Here is a 20,574-nt window from a genome sequence, read left to right on the forward strand (position 1 = left end):
GGAGCTGGCAAACAACAAAGAATACAACACAGTAACAGGGTAAGTAGATTTTATTCACAAAATATAAGAATAATTGACTTTTCAAGCAAAGCCGTTGCTTTCTCATACAAACCTTTATACATCAAACCGTTGTAACACAACACCTCCATATACTGCAAGGCCAGAGTCACGTTTCGCGTAGTCAAATTCGGTCGTTATGTAATAGTATATGCCATATGTCACGTTAGGCTGAACGTTCGCATAAAAGTGAAAAAGGATAACATTGAGAGCTTGGGTCACCTATGGTCATAACTGTAGTTATGATTCCATCTCAGTGTAATTCTTTCACGCTAGCAGCGTGACATCCGAACTATACCTCCCGCTTTTAATAAAATGTAAAGTAAACATAGACTACGAGCAGTCTCTCTTTTGCTCGAAAATCCGTGGGGAAGAACGTAAAGAAGAACGCAAATCATCATTCGCCTTTATCGCACAGCAGCCATCTTGGATTGACGTCATGTACTTTTGACACCAATGCGAGGCCACGCGTGTAAAGTCACTTCCGGCGATCGAGGAGACAAGGCGATCATCTGCAATCATGCCCAACGGAGATCACTGTTGCGTGCCGCAATGTAAAAATAATCGCGCTAAAAATATTCCAAATCATACCTTTCACCAATTTCCCAGTGATGAAGCCATTCGAAAGCAGTGGGTTGTCAAAATACGGCGAGACGTGGGCAAAAGTGTCCAGGTAAGTTGGTTAGGTTATCGATGTCATTGTTGCGCACATGTATTTACATTAATTATTATGATCTGGTCCATCTACAGATAACAAACAGCACAAGAGTATGTTCTGTACACTTTAAGGAAGCGGATTTTCAGACAACTTTAACAGGGAAGCGTGTTCTGGAGAAGCATGCAGTTCCGAGTATTTTTTGCTGGTCAAGATCACCCAGGAACAGAAAATCTCCGACAAAGCGAGAACCACCGCGTGCACGAGTGCGATTGTTTGATGTAAGCGTGCCATCGTCCCCTGTCACTGTGACAGGTACATATTGTTGTCGATATTTCTTTAAACATTCCTTGGTTAAAATCGTAAAATAATCAGAAGTATTTTTATGTTTTTCATTTTAATCCATAGCATCAACTTTCGGCCAAGCTTCTGGTGAGGAAAGTTCTATGGAGGTCCAACCGGAACTGTCATCCTCTCCTGTTGTTGTAGACTTCTCGGAGCCAATATACACTGTCACTGTCACAGGTAAATATTGTTGTCGGTATGTCCACCAGATTGCAGTACCAAAACTCTGAAGAAATCAAAGTACTCGCTGACTCAGCCATGATGTTTCAACACGCGTGGCCTCGCTTTGATGCGAAAAATGGTGACGTTGCATCCAACATGGCGGACTGTGATTAAGGCGAATTGAGCGTGCGAGGGTCACATACGAAGCCGCGAGCTGTAAATAACGCGGGCGTCGCTCGCCCCTTGTATGTCACGCTCGCAGTCACGCTCGCACGTTCATTTGATTTGCCTTCTTCCCCACGGGTTTTCAAGCAAAAGAGAGACTGCTCGCAGTCTTAAGTAAGCAAAACAAAAGCGTTACACTTCCGGTATCATTACACATTAATTCCATCTGACCTGACGCCCTGATCTGGCCCATGTTGATATATAGAGTGAGATATTGATCATAACATACATAATATTAACTATAATTTTATGTGATTTATACCTGTTTGTTTATGTGCAGAAAATACGCATTAGTTGTTAGTTTTTAATTCGCTCGTTGCAATCTTTAGATTTGTCTGCGTGACTAAGAAAAGTCGACACTTCAACGTTTTAGCCTGTCACCTGTTGTCAAAATTGGTTAAATCGGGAGCGAGTTGTGTGACCCGTGGACTCGGACACTAACAGTAAAAACAGCCTGTCACAAATGCTTCAGTCTCCAAGGTCTGCATGCCAATCCCCGTAAAAAAACAAGAAATAAATAGTGTCTTCAATCTGTAAAGCGTGGTTGCCAAAACCAATAGCACAAACCGCCGTCAGTTCAACTTTTTATGGCTATCTTTCGTAGACAAAATTGATTAACCCAGAGTTTCCAGAGCCACCCTGCACAGGAATCTTACATTAAGAACGCAAAGAATGTTTAGACAGGAATTTCTTACACAGAAACGCGAATATAATTCTTACAGAGGAATGTAGGGAAGGCCCACATATACCTCGTGTTTACGTCACGTGGACACGAGGAAAAAATGGCGTTTCAAAGCCAGAACCAAATAATTCTTTAGAGTAGCCATAAACTTGCGGTCAAAATATTCCTAACAGGAACAGGTTTTTATTACCTAAACAGAATACATAATTGGGCAATTAAGGAAATTGTCTCTGACTTTTCAGCCCAGAATCTAAGGTGATTAACATCTGTGGCCGCGATTTCTCCAGAAAAAAAACATGACTTATCCCTCGTAAGATGGGTTCCGCCCCTTTAGCTAGAAACTAGGATTACGAATTATGCGCGCAGATGTACAGTTACACACTCACAGAAAAACTGCTACAAAAGCATTCTTAGATCACATAAAAAAAAGTTCAATCTGAAAAATATATCGTGGAAATATGGCGATTAGAAGATCAATCCAGCAACTGCGCAGTTGAGCCGGTGTGGGGAGATCCCAAAGTCTTAAGTTCAAAACATGCCTCAAAATTATCTACCGCAGAATTTTGTCTGCCACTCGTGATAGAGGTACATTGCACAGAGTCACTCTGACGAGCGAAAAGAACCGGACATCCCAGCTGGGACAAAATATCTTCAAATCCTTGGCGGAAATTTTCGCTAAACATCACGTACAACCAGGGAGTGAGCGCGGCGTTGAAGTGAGCCAGCAGCAACCTCAAGTACAGAACATCACAGGAAACACGCACACCATTTTTACGCAGCACCATCAAGACGAAATAGAGCGACCAGCATAATAGAAACGCTAATACTAAAACAAGAACCATTCTCATCACGCGACGGTTAGTTTCTTCCCTTTGTCTGTTGCAAGCTTCTGAAAGCGAGTATCCTGGGACTCTCCTTTTGAGCATCGTAACAACAATCGCTGAATTTAACAGCACAGTGACTAAGAAGGGTATCGCATATAAAACTATGAACACAAACTTGAAGTAGATCTGGCCCGAACCTGCACCAAAAGTTAAATCGAAGTCGACAATGTAGTACGTTTTACCTTGAAAATCAACCAAGCTTGACGCAAAAAGGGTCGGGATTTTCACACTTATCGCGATCAGCCACGCAGCGGAGATAACGAACGCGCAAATTTTTGTCGTAACTAACGCTCGTAACGGGGACGTTACGGCCAGAAAACGTTCCACGCTTATCGCAACGATCGTTAGGACGGAAACGATGACTGTTATTTCAACGAGAGATGATATCATATGGCAAAATATCAAGCCCACTAAACCATGAACGAGCCACTTGTATCCAAGAGATAGGATGGTGACAATCCGGGGAATGTAAACCAAAGAGAAGATTAAATCGCTCAACGCCATGTTAGCAATGAAGAAGTTGATGGTTTTTCTCATTGTTTTCTTTCTCCAGACAACCGCCAGCACCAGAATGTTACCTGTTATCGCGAAAAACGCGATCAGCGCAAACGGAGCGACGCGGAAAACGCGAACTAAATCCGTGTCATGAAGGAAGCAAGGAGCTTCACACACCACGGACTCATTTGAGGTAGAGTTCGAAGACGCCATTTTTCAGAAAACCGAGAAAGAAACTGGCTGAAACAGCAGGTGTAGTTAGCTGCTCGGTTTTCTAATAGCCCCGATTGTCTTTAAAATGTCACGTTATTTGCGAATCTTGTCTGCTTTATGCGTAAAGCAAACTTCTTGATATTTACATTGACACTAAGGCGACATACTTATATGATATGAAATAAAAACTCCGCCTAACAGACAAAACAAAGTGTAATCTTGGTTCAAAAACACACAAGGTCAAAATAAAATTATTTATATTTACAATTTTAGCGAACCTCAAGAAACAAATGCTTTGAAAAATGACTTGGAAAAATATCACTTTGGATAGCGTTTGTCTCATGGCAGTCGCATGTATAAATTCAATTATATCTCAGGAGTCGTTTTGGTTCTTATACTGATTTGCTTGAAACAAACCTATCCCTGCGTATTGGCGACAGCCATTGGTGTTATCATGTAAAACAATATCCTGTAAAGAACAACCCAGCTGCTTAAGTATCGGGGTTTTTTAAATGTGTGGAAAATTTGGAAAACCAGTCTTTACTCTTTAAGCCTTGACCTCCCTCATATGGGCCATACAGGAAAGAGTGGCGCTAATGGATATGGTTTTTGACCATTTTGGTCTGAAAAAGGACATGTTTTTCACTCTGGCTTGACAATGGGTATTTTGTTTGCAATGAAAGTTTTTTCCGCATCAACATTGGCGAATTTGTAGCTCTTCCCAAATTTTTACCGGAATGGAAACCATTTCTGGTTAGTTGCGGTCGTATGTCAGAGCTGTGTACTAATTTTAGAGGGCTGAAATGGGGTATTAATTTTTGGTTTAGGTCTGAAAGAGGGTATGGAAAATCACAGATAATGGTCTGAAATAGGGTTCATGTTTCAAGGATAATTCGTGCCGCACACTTCACCAATAAACTTGGTGAGTACCCCTCCGGCCCTCGACTAAATGCACTGAATAATCTTTGAATAGGCTGTAATGAAAGACAGCGGTATGATTTAGTAGGAAGTACGCTTTGCCACAATCTTGGATGAAAAACAACAACACCAATAACAACAAACTAAATTTAATTAATCCTCCGTTTGCAAAATCGGTATATATTGCACTAGTCCAGTCCCTGGACTCTCCTTTCTTCCCGCCCCATTCAGGGCTAAACCCGAGAAGGACTCTCTTTTCGCCCGCCCGGCCGGGTTCAGCACCCATATGGGGCAGGAAGAAACGAGAGTCCAGGGACTGAACTAATATTGCACTTGCTTTGAGAAGTAACACTGCACATCGGATCAAGTACTCAGGACTGTCTCTTCAGCGTATAACGATACCAAGCGGGGTGAGAGAGTCAGTAAGATTCGTAACGTGAGGTTTTTGACAAAATTTGAGCTGTTGAAGATCTTTTTGATCGCACATCTTTTAAAGCAAGTCATGAAAATGCTTAAAACCAATATTTAAGAGCCGGAGACGGCAAGACGAAAACACTAAGAAACACGCGAAATTGTATACGTATATTGAATTATTTACTTCTAATATTTAAAAGGAAATCATTTTTCATTTTGCCACTCGTCCAAACAAAACAAAACAAAAAAAAACAAAACAATAACTTTATTGTTTTGTTTGGTGTTAACTTTTCGACACCTTTTTAACAAGCTGATACTGTAATCAATTCAGTTAAAACTTTATGATGTGTGAACTGAGTTTTCGCCTCTAGTCGATGTTGCCTTAACCCCCGAAACGTCACGAGTTACGCAGTATAGTGTTTATTACAAGCTTTAGACACATTGTCAAGGTGGCGAGCAGATGGCAGGGATGGCGCAGTGGTGAGAGCGCTCGCCTTTCTCTAATGTGGCCCGGGTTCGATTCCGGCCCGGTGCCATATGTGGGTTGAGTTTGTTGTTCTTGCCTTCCTCTGAGGGTTTTTCTCCGGGTTCTCCGGTTTTCCTCCCTCCACAAAAACCAGCATCTTCAAATTCTAATTCGACCAGGATAGAGGACCCAGCAAAGGCTGACATGGCTTATTGTAATATATACTTGATTCGATCTTTTTGCTTTTTACGTTTTTATAACAAAACAGAGAAGATATCTCGGCGAATATCCAGCCATCTTGGCCTCAAGCTTTGATTATTCAACGGCAAATGTTTACATGCATACCAGGTAGTGCAGGTAACTGAAATTACAAGTAAATAAGATGGTGGTCTGGCCAGGTGACATTACTCACTGCGTTATTGTCGCTGTATTGGAGTCCTCACAACACAATACGGTGGGTAACGTTATATGTTTTAAATAGTCTTAAAGTAAATTTAATTTACTTAGAATAACCGAAAGTATGTTGAAGATTATTCACCGGAATCAGATGTCTTTTGTTAATGCTCTTAACTTGTGAGAGTTGAATCACAGTTGAAGACTAATGATTTTCGTAAGTTTGAAAAGAATTCCCTGAAGACGAGTGACGAAATTATTGTTCATTCTCTAGTATGATTCAAATTTGGTCAAAACAGTACGGAGATCACCATAAAACATATGTACATTGCCATTGTAAAATTTACTAATGTCACTTTTCAGTTACGTTTTCCTAATTGACATAAATGACTAAATTACAGAAATCAAAATAAACCCTGTAAATACCGATTTTTTCATGTCTTTTAATTTAGCTCACAAGAAGGTCTGCAAAAAAGAACCAGACCAGCTTCCACTCTTTATCGTAGAACTGTGTAAAAAAGCCTCGATAACTAACTTGTCATCAAAGTTGTAATAACAAACTGATGTAGAAGAGAACACCAGGATGAATATGGCAAATAGAAAGCGATCCAAATAACGTACATATAACGAAAATGCAACGGTGATTTCAGGCTTTTTCCCACTACATGATATTTGACCTTTTAAGATTGCCGGGAACAAATTTAAACAAAGTTTGTTTCGATTTACGTTTCATGGATTCTGTTTCAAAAATCACGACTAAGTGCAGATGCGAGTCAAAACTGAAACAATCTTCAAGAGTGTTTTGGGCTTCAAAATTTCAAATCGTATAATTTTCAAATAAAAAAACACATTGTCTTGCCGTCTTTTTGATGTTCGATTAAATTTATAAACGTACAAGAACTGTTTTAAGTTCTTATATGATACATTTTGCTTTTGTTGCTGATTACACTAAGCGATAAGGGATAATTGTAAATAGAAAAACACAAATCTGCGAGATCAACCAGCAGGAACCTTTTTGTTTGCAAAGAGGCACAAAGAGGCACCGTGTCAGTAGAGTAAAAATGATTATTATAGGTCTTAGCTCTGAGTCATTTCAAGAAAAACTAAGGTTCTGTTTGCCAAACCGAACATTGCCAGTGAGCAACTTAGTGGCTGAGTTTCAGCTGTTAATGATAGATGTATAGAAGATCAAAAACGACAACACTTCTAGCTTTCTCCCTGGTATAGTCAACCAAGTACACCTGTTTATGAGTAAACAAAAGAAGTACTTACTTTACAGGTAATGATTGACTAACTGTATGGAAGTCGGAGCAAAAAACATAATAGAATTTTCAATGAAATTTGTTTTTGGGTTAACCATAAATTTAACTATATTTTAATGTACAAACAAGCTAGATTTGAAAACTTCGGTGTACAATTGTTAACTAACACTGAATAAGAAGATGCATTGTGACATAGAACATTGACCTTTCTTATGCATTCGAAATATAATGTTACACTTTGAAATCATGAAACATAATCATTAATCCTCCATTAGCGTTAAAAGTAACGCCTCTCTGGCTTCCAATTCAACTGTCCTCGTTGAAACAGATTAACTTCTAACCCTAACACACCCCGGCCCAAACTGAACGAACATTTATTTAATTTTGACCAAAGCTGATCACCGAAGCTGCCGTCACTTGGGAGAGAGTTTCTAGCCTAGCTTAAAATGACATAAATAAGCAATATTTATTGTTCCTCGCCATAAATGCACCCTCTAACGTGAAATAAATGTGCCTTATAAAACACATCCCTTAATCCTTAATTGTTTTTTAACATTGCTCAACGGTAGCAGGAGAGAAAGTGGGCGAAAATGAGTGTTTCAGTGCTTATAACCAGATTGCACTGTAGCTCCTCGAGCAGTTCTGCACACCATTTGTAGTCTTCCAAGCGCCCAAGTTTTTTGAAAATATTTTTCTTCCCTCAAAAGTACACTAGCTTTATCTTTCTTTGACTGAACCCCTAATTGTTGTAAGATTCCTCCTGTCATTGAACTTGCTTAGTATTTTACAATAGCAAAGATGTCGATTGATTATGTTTATCATTGTTTGCTTGAAAATGAAAGGCCTCAATGAAGCCGTTATTTTCTTGATGTCTCTTGTTCCTCTGCGTAAGTATATGTCTAGTGTTGTTCAGTGATAATCCAAACATCCTTTTCATTTTTTTCCAACTCAGAGACAGGACGAAATGACGAACATAAATTGCACTGACAACTGATCAGTTCAGGACAACACAAGCGTTTTTATTCGCACTTTTTAAGGGACCGGACAAACGCAAAGAATCAAATCAAATCAAATCAAATGGTAACATCAACAACAACAACAACCATTTATTTGTACTCACAATTTATAAAATAACTACAATAAACATTAAATCCCATTGGTAAAATCTAACCTATGAAAATGACGCATTTTGAGTAACTGGAACTGCATTTAGCAACAACCGCTATCGAGGTTGAAGCAGAGAATTTACGTCTCCTGTCTGCTCCATAGGTCTCTCGTCGTATGATAATCTTCACCTTGTGGGTGTGCCGTACTTGGGGAGAAAGATGTGTAGTCGAAAACGTAAGTATTGATTTACCAATTGACTTACGTCGGTTACAGAGTGCTCTATTTCTATTTACGCGTCGATTTTCTCTAGATCAGTAGACTGCTAGCAGTCTGTCTTTCTCTCGAAATTGGTCGGGGATTGGGACGGGCCATGGGCGCAGCACTCATAAGCGTCAATCCCATTGTCCATACTGCCCCTTTGCATTCGCGTTCGCGGATAAACACAATCTTTGGACCCTAAGAGAAACGACCAGCTGTCAGAAGACTTCTAGATCAGTTCGTGATTCACCATTTCGTAAAATTTATTAGAAACGCAAGCCGGGCGCAACAGCAGTGCCGACTGTTATGCATATAGCGAGATGCCAGGAATACAGGCAACAGTTCGTATAATGCCCGCAATGTATACAATTCTAGCAATGCCAGATGTTATGCGTTCGATGCCACTGTCGTCACGCGTAATCCCAAGCTATGCCAGGTACGCTAGCAGTTATGCATTTAATGTCACCATGCAATGACACCAAGGCAAGCAGTGATACTCGTTGTAACCAGTGGCTAAAAGATTGACACTGTCAATAACACCGTTTTCAAACGTGCAGACACACAAGTAACATCATAAAACTTTCGCCATTGGTTTTGGCAGTAATGCATGTAATGCCAGCTGCTGGTAAAGCAGAAGTTACCTCAGTCCAACCTTTTTTCCGAGGGTCTCTCTTCCCCTGGAAAGAAAGCAGAAGAAGAGAGAGTCTGGGAACGAGGTGATGCAGGCCAATCTTCCTACACCACAATGTTTAACAATTTCTGTCTGACTTTGCAGCGATAAGAACTTTTGAGTGTCGTGATTAAGCCGTCTTTACAAATGAACGCCATCAAGGTTGAAGATATTCCAGAGCTGTCAGAAATGACCGTGTGTATGCGGCTGAAGCCTGGGACTCAGTGCGACGCCAGTGCAAATAAACAGATGTACCTCAGTGCCTATGACTTGGACCCTTCCGATAAATTGACGACAAACATCTTCTTCGTTGGACTTAATGATGATAATGAGCTGGTCTTTGGAATTGGAAACAGTGCGCCCACATGGTAAGTTAGTTACTGATATAGCACCACATAAGAGATAAATCTTTTCATCAATTGAATGTACCTTCTTACGTTTTTATACTTTCGTTGTCCAAAACGATTATTATTTCGGCGTGTTTTTGAATAAAGGGATAAGGTTATTCATTTGTTAGAGGTAGGCATCTTTCGGACTTTTGGTCCATGGATTAGCGCACTGTTAGTTGATTGTAGCGTCTGCTGTTGCTAAACAGTCCAATTAGTGATTTGTCCGCGGTTAGAATAATGTGCTGTTCTCGGCAAGGAGTGCTTTGAACATCTTTACACTCGAGATCTTTCTGTCATTCATTCATTCATTCATTCATTCATTCATTCATTCATTCATTCATTCGTTCATTCATTCATTCATTCTTTCATTCATTCATTCTTTCATTCATTCATTCATTCATTCATTCTTTCTTTCATTCATTCATTCATTCATTCAATCAATCAATCAATCAATCAATCATTCATTCATTCATTCATTCAATGAATCAATGAATCAATGAATCAATGAATCAATGAATCAATGAATCAATGAATCAATGAATCAATCAGTCATTCATTCATTCATTCATTCATTCATTCATTCATTCATTCATTCATTCATTCATTCATTCATTCATTCATTCATTCATTCATTTTATGTGTTAAATATTACAGCAACTTCGCAGCTTCTGATCTGATGGGTGGTCTTTGGCATCACAGCTGCCTTCCGTGGGACAGATCAGCCAATTCAGGATACACGAGTTACTACAAGGATGGAAAACAAGTTAAATATCAACAATGTCCTGCAGGTACAAGAACTGCAGGTGGGGAGTTGCAACTTGGAAGGGGTGGCAGAGCGGAAAACGTAGAAATGACAGGTTTCTATTTATGGAACAGAGTGTTGGCAGAAAGCGAGATTACGGAAGAAGCCAGCAGGTGTGATGTAGGCACGGGCGGTATAGTGGTTAGATGGCGTGACTTCTACAGCTCAGTGAGAAGAAATCGTGATTCCCTGAGAACCTCTGTCAGGCCTACATCCCGGTGTTATTTAGGTACTCAGAGGTGGTTTCCATATTAATTATGGGGGAACCCAATACGCCATTTCCGAGTTACCTGGTGCCTTTGTTTCAAAACGAGTCCTCGTGCAAAACTTTTCAAATGGAAATGAGTTTGATTAATTTCTATGAAAATGAACCTTTAAGGGGAAGCATTTCACTTTGAATGGTTTCACACGAGGACTCATTTTGAAACAGAGGCAAAATGCAACTTGGAAATGGTCAACTTTTCGAACCTCCAAGGGAAACGAAAATTAGTTTGAAAAATCATGCAGTCAGTCGAGAAATCGGGGGTAAAATTACAGTGTTCGACTGAGGGGAGAGAAACGACTTTTGGCTGGTTTTAGCTCGTGTCATGATCTGGAGGTCGAAAATTCGAGAAATTGGGATTTCACTGTATTCACAGCTATAGTGATATATTTTATCGAGGAAAGATGATCTAATTATTCTCTTAGTTTTGATTTAATATTTCAGTAAGAAATTATTTCTGGCAAATCTAGGCGTTAGCTGGATATAACACTTTTGATTGTCTGTATGAATAAACGCCGACGTCGATTTCGTCGCGCATTCTCCATCAAATCAACGATTTTTCAACGAAATCGTCGCTATAAATCAAAAACTGTTTTCGCTTTGAGGTTACCTTCCGAAATGGTACAGTATCCTACATCATAAAGTTGCTTCCGCTCCTTGCTGACCAACCAAGGTGGCTGATACTATGCATACGTACTTTTCCAACCATTAGGGACGCATTTAGAATGTCAAAGTGACCAGTACCAGAAACTAGATGAAGCCGATCGCGCTATGGGCAATAAGAACCAACCAGGCTCAAAGTACAAATGTGACAGAAAGGGCGAGTTTTCAACAGGCTGGTACCGCATGATGGGAAACACGGGTGACCAGATCCCCAAGGAGTGTGTTCCGAGAGGTGTCTGCGGCACCACGGCCACTTGCTGGTTAAATGGTAAACACCCAGCTGTCGAGGAAGGAATAGTTACCCGTGAAATTTGTTATTACTGGGATGGCAACTGCTGTAGGTGGAAAAACGACATCAAGATCTTGAACTGTGGAGGTTACTGTGTGTATGAGCTCCCACCCACTCCTATTTGCTTTGCACGTTACTGTGGCAACCATAAGTGTTGGTAGGAATTTTATTTCATGAGTGGTAAATAATAGTCACACTGACTGAAATCAGACACTTATCCCGCCCCACCTGCAATGACCCCGACTAAGCTCATGTATACGCTCATTAGTCATTGCGTCTATCCATGCATCCATGCATCCCAAATCATTTCTGATCCGTCCTTTTGTTTGACTGACCGTCAGCGTCTTTGTCTGTCTGTACGACAATTTATCTGTCGTTTTGTTTGTCTGTCTGACATGATCCAGGTATGATAGACTACCTGGATCAGGTGAGGCTCATCTGCCCGTAGCGTCGAGGCGGGTACTTAGCTGAGTGCTGCTGGGGCAACCTGAAGATGTGGGGAGGGGAGGAAGGGGGATAAGGGTTGAAGCAATTTGCTATAGACTAGTATCACATCGAGACGGACGGTGTAGCAATACTCTTGATCTCTTCAGGTTAGAAAAGAAGGACGTCACCTGTCATATAGAGATTACTTGCTCTTACTTGTGGAAAAATAAGTTGAGTTATTTTCGGCCCTTAAAGTAAAATTGAGTGTGAAAACACTCCTTACAGCTAGGTTTTGTTAAAACAGTTTTGGGATGACATTGATTCAACACTGTTATGCTCATTTTTGCTGTTTTATAGCGCTGGGTTCTGAATGCCACACCTACAAAGTACTCGATCAAGCAGACCGGGCCATGAGTAACACTGACAGAAGCCACATTAAAACAGACAATACAGGTCCAAACGCTCTCAGCTTTGGCTGGTATCGCACGATAAGGAAGTCTGGTACTCAGATACCGGAGCAGTGTGTTCCCACATGGCGCTGCAGCACTCATGCTCTTGGCTGGCACAGTGGTAAACACCCAGCTGTCAAGCAAGGTAGAGCGGTCCGAGAAGCTTTCTTTCATTGGGAAGACAACTGCTGTCAGTATACAGTCGTCATCAGGGTCCGTACTTGTGATGGTTACTACGTGTATGAGTTAGTAAAGCCTCCTAATTCAAGCTTGCGTTACCGTGGCAACAAGTAAGGTAGGTTTGCTATTTTACTTCGACCTTAATGGAGTTACGTCACGGTTTGTGCATTTTGAAAAGTTTAAGCTAAATTTTTCAAGTTCGTAGTTTGTAATTCGTGTCAGAATCTTCTCCATCCTTAACCATCCTTGTTCCTTATGGTTTATTATCACTCTCTTTGGTGATTTGCTATCTTAATAAACTACTATTCTCAGGATTCCTTCAATTTAAAAGTAGTTTTGTACGTGGTCTAAATAACTCACGGTACCGTGCTGAACTCCTTGAAGTCTGATTTAGTTTTGAACTGTGATTAGAATTGTTGAAAGTCACGAGCAATTGTCTTTTATTTCAAATTATATAAACAATAGCCTTCACTTGGCGCGAAAATATGCGCGGATATTTGTCCGCGGACATTATCTGTTCCGAGAAGCCAACAGTTTTCCGAGAGCATAGCTCGAGGAAAACAGTGAGCTTTGAGGATAATATCTGAGAATGATATCCGAGCATATTTTCGCACTCAATGGAGGCTATTGTGTTTATCATCTGTCAAATATTCTTCACATCGCGCGCCGTTTTGAAAACTGAGGAATACCTCTTGGATATTCCCCACATCTAGCTGGGGCATATTCAGTCACGTGACTTGTTTAAAGCAATCGTGCGCGATCGAAAATATTTGATAGATTTTCAGTTGTGATATCGCTTTCATATTTTTTTTCCACAGCTGAGTTTGTAATGTCAAATCGCAATGGCAGCTCTCATGGAATACAAGCGGGGCCGAGAGGCGCGTGAAAGAGAGGACGTATTTTATTCAGGCAAACAAGAACCATGAAGATTTTATTTCTTTCTGTTTTGTTACAGATTCGAAAATCGGCCATGATTCTATTTTGACATATTTTGCGAATTGTAGTGATTGAATTGTTACTGTTACTGTAACGATTTAGAAAAAGTGAAAAATTATCAGGCTTTTGGAACACTATCAGTATTGTAAAATTAATGATCACGGCACACATACGCCCTGCGGTGTGTGCATATACCCTTCCTCACACAACGAAATTTTCAAAATATATTCTAGTACGCAAATCCGAAAGGGATTTCATGTGTTAAATAGCATCCGTTATCATGGCAACTAGGCTTGCTACGTACCTCACTACAGAAATTCTAGAACATCACATTTCGTTCCTACTCACAGGATCTTTAGAGTTGTAAATCGACTTCGCAAACCAAAATGCTATCGCAATATTTACAACAAAAACTACAATGGTTGGGAACAATGTCTCCAAGCTCGATATTTCAGTCAGTGACCGCGCCAAAATTTCATTTCTCGGGTCCCGGCGGCTCTCCAACGCAACTTCTAGAATTTTGAACGCGTACTCCGTGGAAAGAGCACCAAAGATGTGAAGAAAATGATGACTGCTTCCTATGATGTCGAATGTTCCTGGCAGAAGGCGCTCAGGTAGTCTGCTACCATAAATCACTCCCCCCGCGACGGAACAAAAACAGTGACGCCAATAATACGTAACGAGCAATTCGTTACAGGAAACGAAGGACTGGCATTTCGTGACATCGTGACAACTACACATCGTCACGCCAACCGTTGGAGCGAGCACGGTGTTGATCCAGCCAGCGAACACTGCGATTATACGGATGACTGGTCCGTATTTTTGAAGATGTACTTTGCTCTTGCAGCTATAGAACGTTGCCAAAAAAGATAAACCAGCGCCCAGGAGCGTGTACATCACTGCTGATTCGAAAATTCTCCACTGGGTGTTAGTTGGTCGATTGTAGTAATACATTACTTGGCCTGAAGTGAAGGTATAAATGCTGATACCTGCATAGTCGAAGAAGTAGAAAACTCTGTGCATCTTTTCCGATTTGGAGTTAAACACATGAGCAGTGACGCTCAATGTGTACACGGTGATTGTTCCGATAAACGATGACAACATTGGCCAATAGAAATCTCTCTGAGGCGAGCTCGGTTGTCGTAACTCAAGCAGAACTACTGTATACCGCACAATAAAGTACAAAACTGCTATGATATGACTCCACATGTTGAAAGACTCGTTGTTGACGTAAAAGAGGCTTTGGAGACATTCCCAGGTAGTGCTGTTAGGCTTTCTGTATCCTGTTCTGACGAATGATTCGTGAAGGCCGGGTGGAACATCACTGACGTTGTATAAAAGGACATGTTTCCCGCTTTTTCCATTCAATAACTTCGCTGAAACGCCTCTGTCGTTGTTGTTTCGATTATTATTTACCTTTTCGTGGGCAGGAATCACGGACTTTGATCGGAGTTTCATTTCGACATAAATGTTTGTGTTGAAATGTTCCCGTTGCTTCTTAGTAAACTTAGGCGTCTTGCAATAATGTTAAATGATCAGTGAGGTGTAAAATGACGAACAGAGACATACTACGTCACTCACATGAGAAGCAAAAGTTCATAGTACCATTCTGCGGTTTTCGAGCAATTTCCATCAGTATCTCCGTCACGCTATACAATGTATATCGCTTATCTATTTTATTTATAAGCCGCGACTTCGTGAAAACATTCTGAGATGAATACAAAATTTCATTTGAGCAACAGTTCAGAAAATATTGTCAAGTGATTTGAATAATTTTTTTCCATTTTCATCTTCAAAATGCTAATTGGCAATTCAAAAAAGGTCAAAGAATTGTGTTGTTTTCATATTCTCCAAGGACGTAGAGCGTTTCTAAAACATGCCACTTATTCTATTTTCTAAAGTCACTTTTGTGGGTTTTAGGGATGTCTAATATGAGCAATGTCTATACTCTCCACATTTTTAATAACGAGGGTTAAAAACGCAAGTCATGTTCTCGTTACCATTTACGTGAAAACTCATTGTGTGAAGTCAGTGTTTCGTAAACAAAGTGACATGGATCAATATAAATACCAGAAATTACATACGAAGTGTTGTTGAATAAATTACGCATGAAGGAAACATCTACAGCAATAAAATATACATCTGGAGGAGATTACCCCAAACCATATTTAAAGAACTATTTACCCTAGAAATTTAGTAACTTAGCTTAGACAGCGATGATCATTTGAACGCGCTGTTGTTTCGTGACCATTTGACAATCAACTGTGAATAAATATTTATGTATTAGAGTGTACTTTGAAACTGAAAGACCGCTGGAGGCTGATTTCTCCTGTCTGTAGTGGTGCAATATTTTTAACACCTAACAGCATCTCATGGAAGTAGCGGATGTAAAGCTGATTGCCAAATTTTGAGCCGTAACATTGTAAGAAATGTACGAAAATAAGTAACGAGAATTGAAGATTCGAACGGTTGTAACTGAATGAATGTGTTGCTCTCTCCGTGATCTCATTATAACCTTGTTCAGCTGCAAATCTCTCCAGACGGTGAGTAAACTAATTCCGCTGTCTTCCTCTTAGTTTTAGCAATGAAATTACTACTTAAACGACAGTCAATAGGCTTTTCAGGATCGAAGAAAGGACTACTTGTTTACGTTTCGTCTGGCAGCGTTGTCACGCATTATTCAGTAAGAAACAGTTATCGGGTTTGAACTTAGTGCGGACCTACAATGTCCATCTTTCCAGCCTACTCGGTCACGGTTATGGACTTATAAAACGTGCCATTGTGTTTTTTTTCTTTTAACGATTAGCTATGTTCTTTATTAAATACTAAGACCGGGTTCAGGCTATGGGAATAGTAACTCCCATCTCTTTGATATCAGTATTGTGTTTACAATTTCTCGCTAAAGCAGTGATGACGCGCGGGTGAGCAAAAATTTCAGGGTGCACATCCGACCTTGACGAGAAATTCAGAAATTCGCCCAATTTGTTAATGCTAAGGGTTAGAAATTAGAAATTAACGCAAGGAAATCACAAGACAGTGCAAAGTCTCGGCCAAGCTAATGTATCACTTTACAACGCATCTGAAGACTTGGCATACCAATTAGCGTTTGGTCGCAAATCAAGCGTTACTGGTTATTTGTCCTTGTTTGTAATTATTAATGAGTCGAAGACGCCCAAACTCACGGCTCTTCGCTAACTGATTTGTACTTCGAGAAGTTTTGTTTGAAGACTTGCAAATGCATGGAAGGTACGTTTGCCGGTGGTTATATCGAAAAATAATCTGTGTTCCTGAGCTTAAGTTACGTAACATGGAGTATTCTGTTTTTCAAAACCACAGCATGTAGTTTCTTGTGTTTCGGGATGTAACTAACGAAAGATTTAGAATTTGACTGACCAGTTTTTGCCAGAACCTGCTGCATCCAATTTATTCCCTGGAAACAGAAACCAAAGTAGAGAAAACATAGAAATTATTCACTGTAAGATTGAAATGAATTTTCATTCAGCTTTTATCCTGTAAGAGCAAAATCTGATAGTTTGTATTTTCTGTATTGTTTATACCCGAACAAGTAAAGCTGCTTGTTTGATGTAGTTATGTGATACCTGCATATTCGACACAAAAGAATAAACACTGCTTTACAGTTTTCAAATGATATTCCAAGTTCATTTGAGCACCGTTCTCATGCATTGTTTTCACGCTTTTCAGTTACCTAGCTACACTTTACGCTTGACTTATTTTTATAAATATCGACGGAGAATATTACTTATTTAAAGTCGGGTTAAATACACCATATGCAAAATGCTGTTTTAGCTTAGGACTCCAGTATTTTCATCGACAAGGAGTCTATCGCATATGTGTAGAGACGCCATGCCAGTTCAACGTTTCCATGGCAAGGACATATTTTCAGAACGGAATGAGTCAGCGAATAATTATGCAAATATAGAACGATGGTAATCTTCCTCGATCCCAGGGTCTTGTAAACATGCCTCGCGCGCAATAACTTCGGTTGACACAGGTGAAAAATCAATAAAAAGCTAAAAACCAAGCTCTTCATTAGTTTAAATAACACTTTACTCCTCTAAGAATTGACTTTGATATAAATACAGGGTTAGTACCAGCTGTTGTCTCCTAACTTAGTATAAACCTACTTCAAACTTGTTTACACAGCCTCTGACGGAAGCATGGCAAGCACAAAGCGCAACAGAAACTACAATCCTACCAAAAGCACCACTTACCACAACAACGACAGCATGAAGGATTGCGCCACACAAAAGGACAAGCTTCTTTTTGAAGAACGCGAAATGCCAAAGGGTCTTCGAGAACCCTTCATCAAGTCGGGATATAGAAGAGCTTACAGTACACCTTGGCAGTGTTTCAAGAGCCTTTTCTACCTAAACAATGAGAGCTTTAACGTGTGGAGCCACATTTTAACAACATGTTACTTTTTGGTGCGTTATGGAACGGCCGCCGCCACTCAGTGCAACTCGTTGCTAGATCCTTTCAATTTACCTCTCTTTGCCTCTGCCTTTGGAACTCTAATACTTTACTCCACAAGCTCCGTTGCGCATCTTTTCAACTCTATGTCTGAGCGAGGATACAAAATCTGCTTCTTCTTTGACTACGCCGCCGTAAGCCTGTACACATTTACCTCGAGCCAAGCAATGTTCTTCTACGTTCGGCCAATGAACACACAGTGTATAATCTTTGAGTCGCCATCTTTGTACCTGTGTTTAGCGGCACTCTTTTCGTTTCTTGTGACGTACGGTTGCTGTAAGACTGATGCTGCAGTCAACAAGTTCAGTACCCTTCTCCGTGCTTTACCTGCCCTCGTTGCCTGGGTTTTCAGCACTCTGCCATTTACAGCTGGCGTGACGCTATGCAGCTGTCACGCAACAAACTCATCGTGTAGAGCTTTGTCTGCCTGTAGTAGCGAGTCTGTCAGTTACTATCTCCGTCACGTATTTTGCACAACTCTCGCGGGCTTCATGTACAGCAGTAGGTTACCTGAACGACTTTTTCCCGGGAGGTTTGATCTCATTGGTAACAGCCACCACTTCCTGCACCTTTGCGTTGCCCTGGCAACGGAATATGCGTTCAAAATCTTGGACCTTAATGTCAGCTATCTGAAGAACGAGCACTTGTTGGAGGAAGCAACTGCCTATGTCTCGCTTATCAACACCATGGGTGTGGCCATATTGGTGATGTTTATAAACACTGGAATTTCTGTCTGGTTTGCAAAGAACCTTAAGGTTAAGGAGAGTGTTTAGAAGAATTACACTCAATACATAAAACATTCCAGACTCCTACCCAGACGCTCTTTGGCTTCGTCACGCAATGCTCAGGAGCCTGATTGCGTGACTAGCGTAACGAACCTCTGCCTAGAAGACTATTATGGCTGTGGCGTCGTCTGAAATTTTCCCCAGCTTCAAAATAATAATTCAGCAAATCACAGTTTAAGGGTTATTTTGTAATTATGGCTAATAAAGATTTGGAACGATTAAAAGTAAAAATTTGAGTACTAGCTGCCTGGAATAACCATAGGGGCTAGCGGAGCAAGGCAGCCAGTTAACATCAGCATTAAATAGAAATAAAATACAGGTCAGCAAGAAAACTTGAGCACAAATGAACACACAAGAAGAAAAAAAAAAAGACGAGGAAAAACGTTGTTTCTATGCTATGAAGGAAGTCTAAAATAGTTTAAGTTATATATGAATACAAAACATTAATATAAGAAGAGCACACAATAGCCATGGCAACTAATAACAATATATAACAGTATATTATAATAACAGTATACTATAAAAGAAAGACTTGGAAAGGTGACAGATGAGAAATGAACAAAATACTAATTTACAGGTAAATTGGAAAACAACGCAACTGCTAATAAAAACCTAAGTAACTAATAATCTTTGACTAGATCGCTTTTTTCTGATTTCTTACTGATTAATTACTGTAATGTATTTTTCATACAACGGGACTCGTGATTGGCTCAAAATTGAGTGGCGTGACCAGTCATGCATGAAGCTCGAAGTCGTCACTAAAAATAAACAGAACGAAATTAAGTATGCCTTCGATTTAAGAGAAACGGGACTGTACAAGCGAGTTTCTTTCGCGCAAATTCACTTTTTGCTTTTTCTTCGTGATAATAGCTCAGGTTATGCGATTTCCCTTTAACAAGTCGAATTAGCCGGGAGAAAACCTGTCTAAATACAAACCCTGAACCTTGAGTTTGAATTTGCTTCCCTAAATATTGCTATAACGGCGAAATGTTAGTCACAGCTTTTCTATTTGGACAGAGTTCTTGAATTCAGAACGCGTATTTTCTCGGCGAAAGTTTTTACCACCGGCCTCCCAAATTAAGTTCGACGCAAGTACGCTGTCTGAACCAGCCGTCGCTCCAAAGTCGTTCTAAAGTCGAACTTAATCAAGTTTGGTTCAAAACATGACTGGAGCGGCGTTTGGACCGGGTCTAACAGTTTGAATTATTAAAATTCAGCTAGCAGCGAGGTCTAGAGGACACAAACAAAGCAAATTGAATGAGCATGTTTCTTCATTTCCCTTCTTTGTGGTACTAGGCCTCGCTATCGAGCTGAATTTCAATATATCGAAAGTAGCCTGTTATTTTGTATCTTAGATCCGGTACTAAGGGCCACCACAGACATCGACTAGACTTTTAGGCCCCGTCTGCACGTATCCGGATATTTTTGAATCCGCAACTTTTTCTTTCCGGATTCAAAAATTCCCCGTCCACACGTAGCGTATTCAAATTGAATTCGCCTGTCCACACGCATTCGATGGTATCCGGATTCAGTCTAGACAAACTAGGCCTACACGTTGTGCCGAAATATTGAATAATTTTTCGGTAAGAGACTGGACACGATTTTGCTAAGTCATCGGATTCGAAAATATCCGGATTCACTGTCCACACGTTATCGGATTCGTTGCGGATTTATTTTTTTCCACTCTGGAGAGCGG

The 20,574-nt window shown here is 40.3% G+C and overlaps 4 protein-coding genes across 6 annotated transcripts; 3 read left to right on the forward strand and 1 right to left on the reverse strand.

Annotated features, from left to right (window-relative positions):
- Window positions 1–390: 390 nt before the first annotated feature.
- Window positions 391–5,313, forward strand: LOC149116185 (THAP domain-containing protein 1-like). The gene is made up of 4 exons (XM_089282134.1): window positions 391–730; window positions 808–1,027; window positions 1,121–1,237; window positions 3,564–5,313. Exons 1-4 carry the CDS (start codon window positions 578–580, stop codon window positions 3,644–3,646), a joined length of 573 nt encoding a protein of 190 aa, XP_089138260.1. The 5' UTR covers window positions 391–577; the 3' UTR covers window positions 3,647–5,313.
- Window positions 5,314–5,439: 126 nt separating this feature from the next.
- Window positions 5,440–14,796, forward strand: LOC110063602 (uncharacterized). 2 transcript variants are annotated; one of them, XM_089282131.1, is made up of 6 exons: window positions 5,440–8,512; window positions 9,312–9,574; window positions 10,250–10,626; window positions 11,372–11,764; window positions 12,395–12,781; window positions 13,485–14,796. In XM_089282131.1, the coding sequence occupies exons 2-5, from the start codon at window positions 9,354–9,356 to the stop codon at window positions 12,778–12,780; spliced, it is 1,377 nt and encodes a 458-aa protein (XP_089138257.1). In that variant the 5' UTR covers window positions 5,440–8,512; window positions 9,312–9,353; the 3' UTR covers window position 12,781; window positions 13,485–14,796. The 2 variants fall into 2 exon arrangements, with proteins under 2 accessions (XP_089138257.1, XP_020626252.2); XM_020770593.2 differs by lacking the exon at window positions 13,485–14,796 and having other exon boundaries at window positions 11,372–11,768; window positions 12,395–12,532.
- Window positions 13,566–15,193, reverse strand: LOC110063662 (membrane progestin receptor gamma-A-like). The gene has a single exon (XM_089282132.1). The coding sequence runs from the start codon at window positions 15,058–15,060 to the stop codon at window positions 13,930–13,932; it is 1,131 nt and encodes a 376-aa protein (XP_089138258.1). The 5' UTR covers window positions 15,061–15,193; the 3' UTR covers window positions 13,566–13,929.
- Window positions 15,194–15,929: 736 nt separating this feature from the next.
- LOC110063663 (membrane progestin receptor gamma-B-like) lies at window positions 15,930–19,505 on the forward strand. Of its 2 annotated transcripts, none has more exons than XM_020770663.2 (2): window positions 15,930–16,145; window positions 17,767–19,505. In XM_020770663.2, exon 2 carries the CDS (start codon window positions 17,781–17,783, stop codon window positions 18,864–18,866), a length of 1,086 nt encoding a protein of 361 aa, XP_020626322.2. In that variant the 5' UTR covers window positions 15,930–16,145; window positions 17,767–17,780; the 3' UTR covers window positions 18,867–19,505. The 2 variants fall into 2 exon arrangements, with proteins under 2 accessions (XP_020626322.2, XP_089138259.1); XM_089282133.1 differs by lacking the exon at window positions 15,930–16,145 and adding an exon at window positions 16,764–16,848.
- Window positions 19,506–20,574: the final 1,069 nt, after the last annotated feature.

This window comes from Orbicella faveolata, unplaced genomic scaffold, assembly GCF_042242905.1.
Source record: "Orbicella faveolata isolate gen_17 unplaced genomic scaffold, um_ofav_v1 contig_12, whole genome shotgun sequence".
NCBI lineage: Eukaryota > Metazoa > Cnidaria > Anthozoa > Scleractinia > Merulinidae > Orbicella > Orbicella faveolata.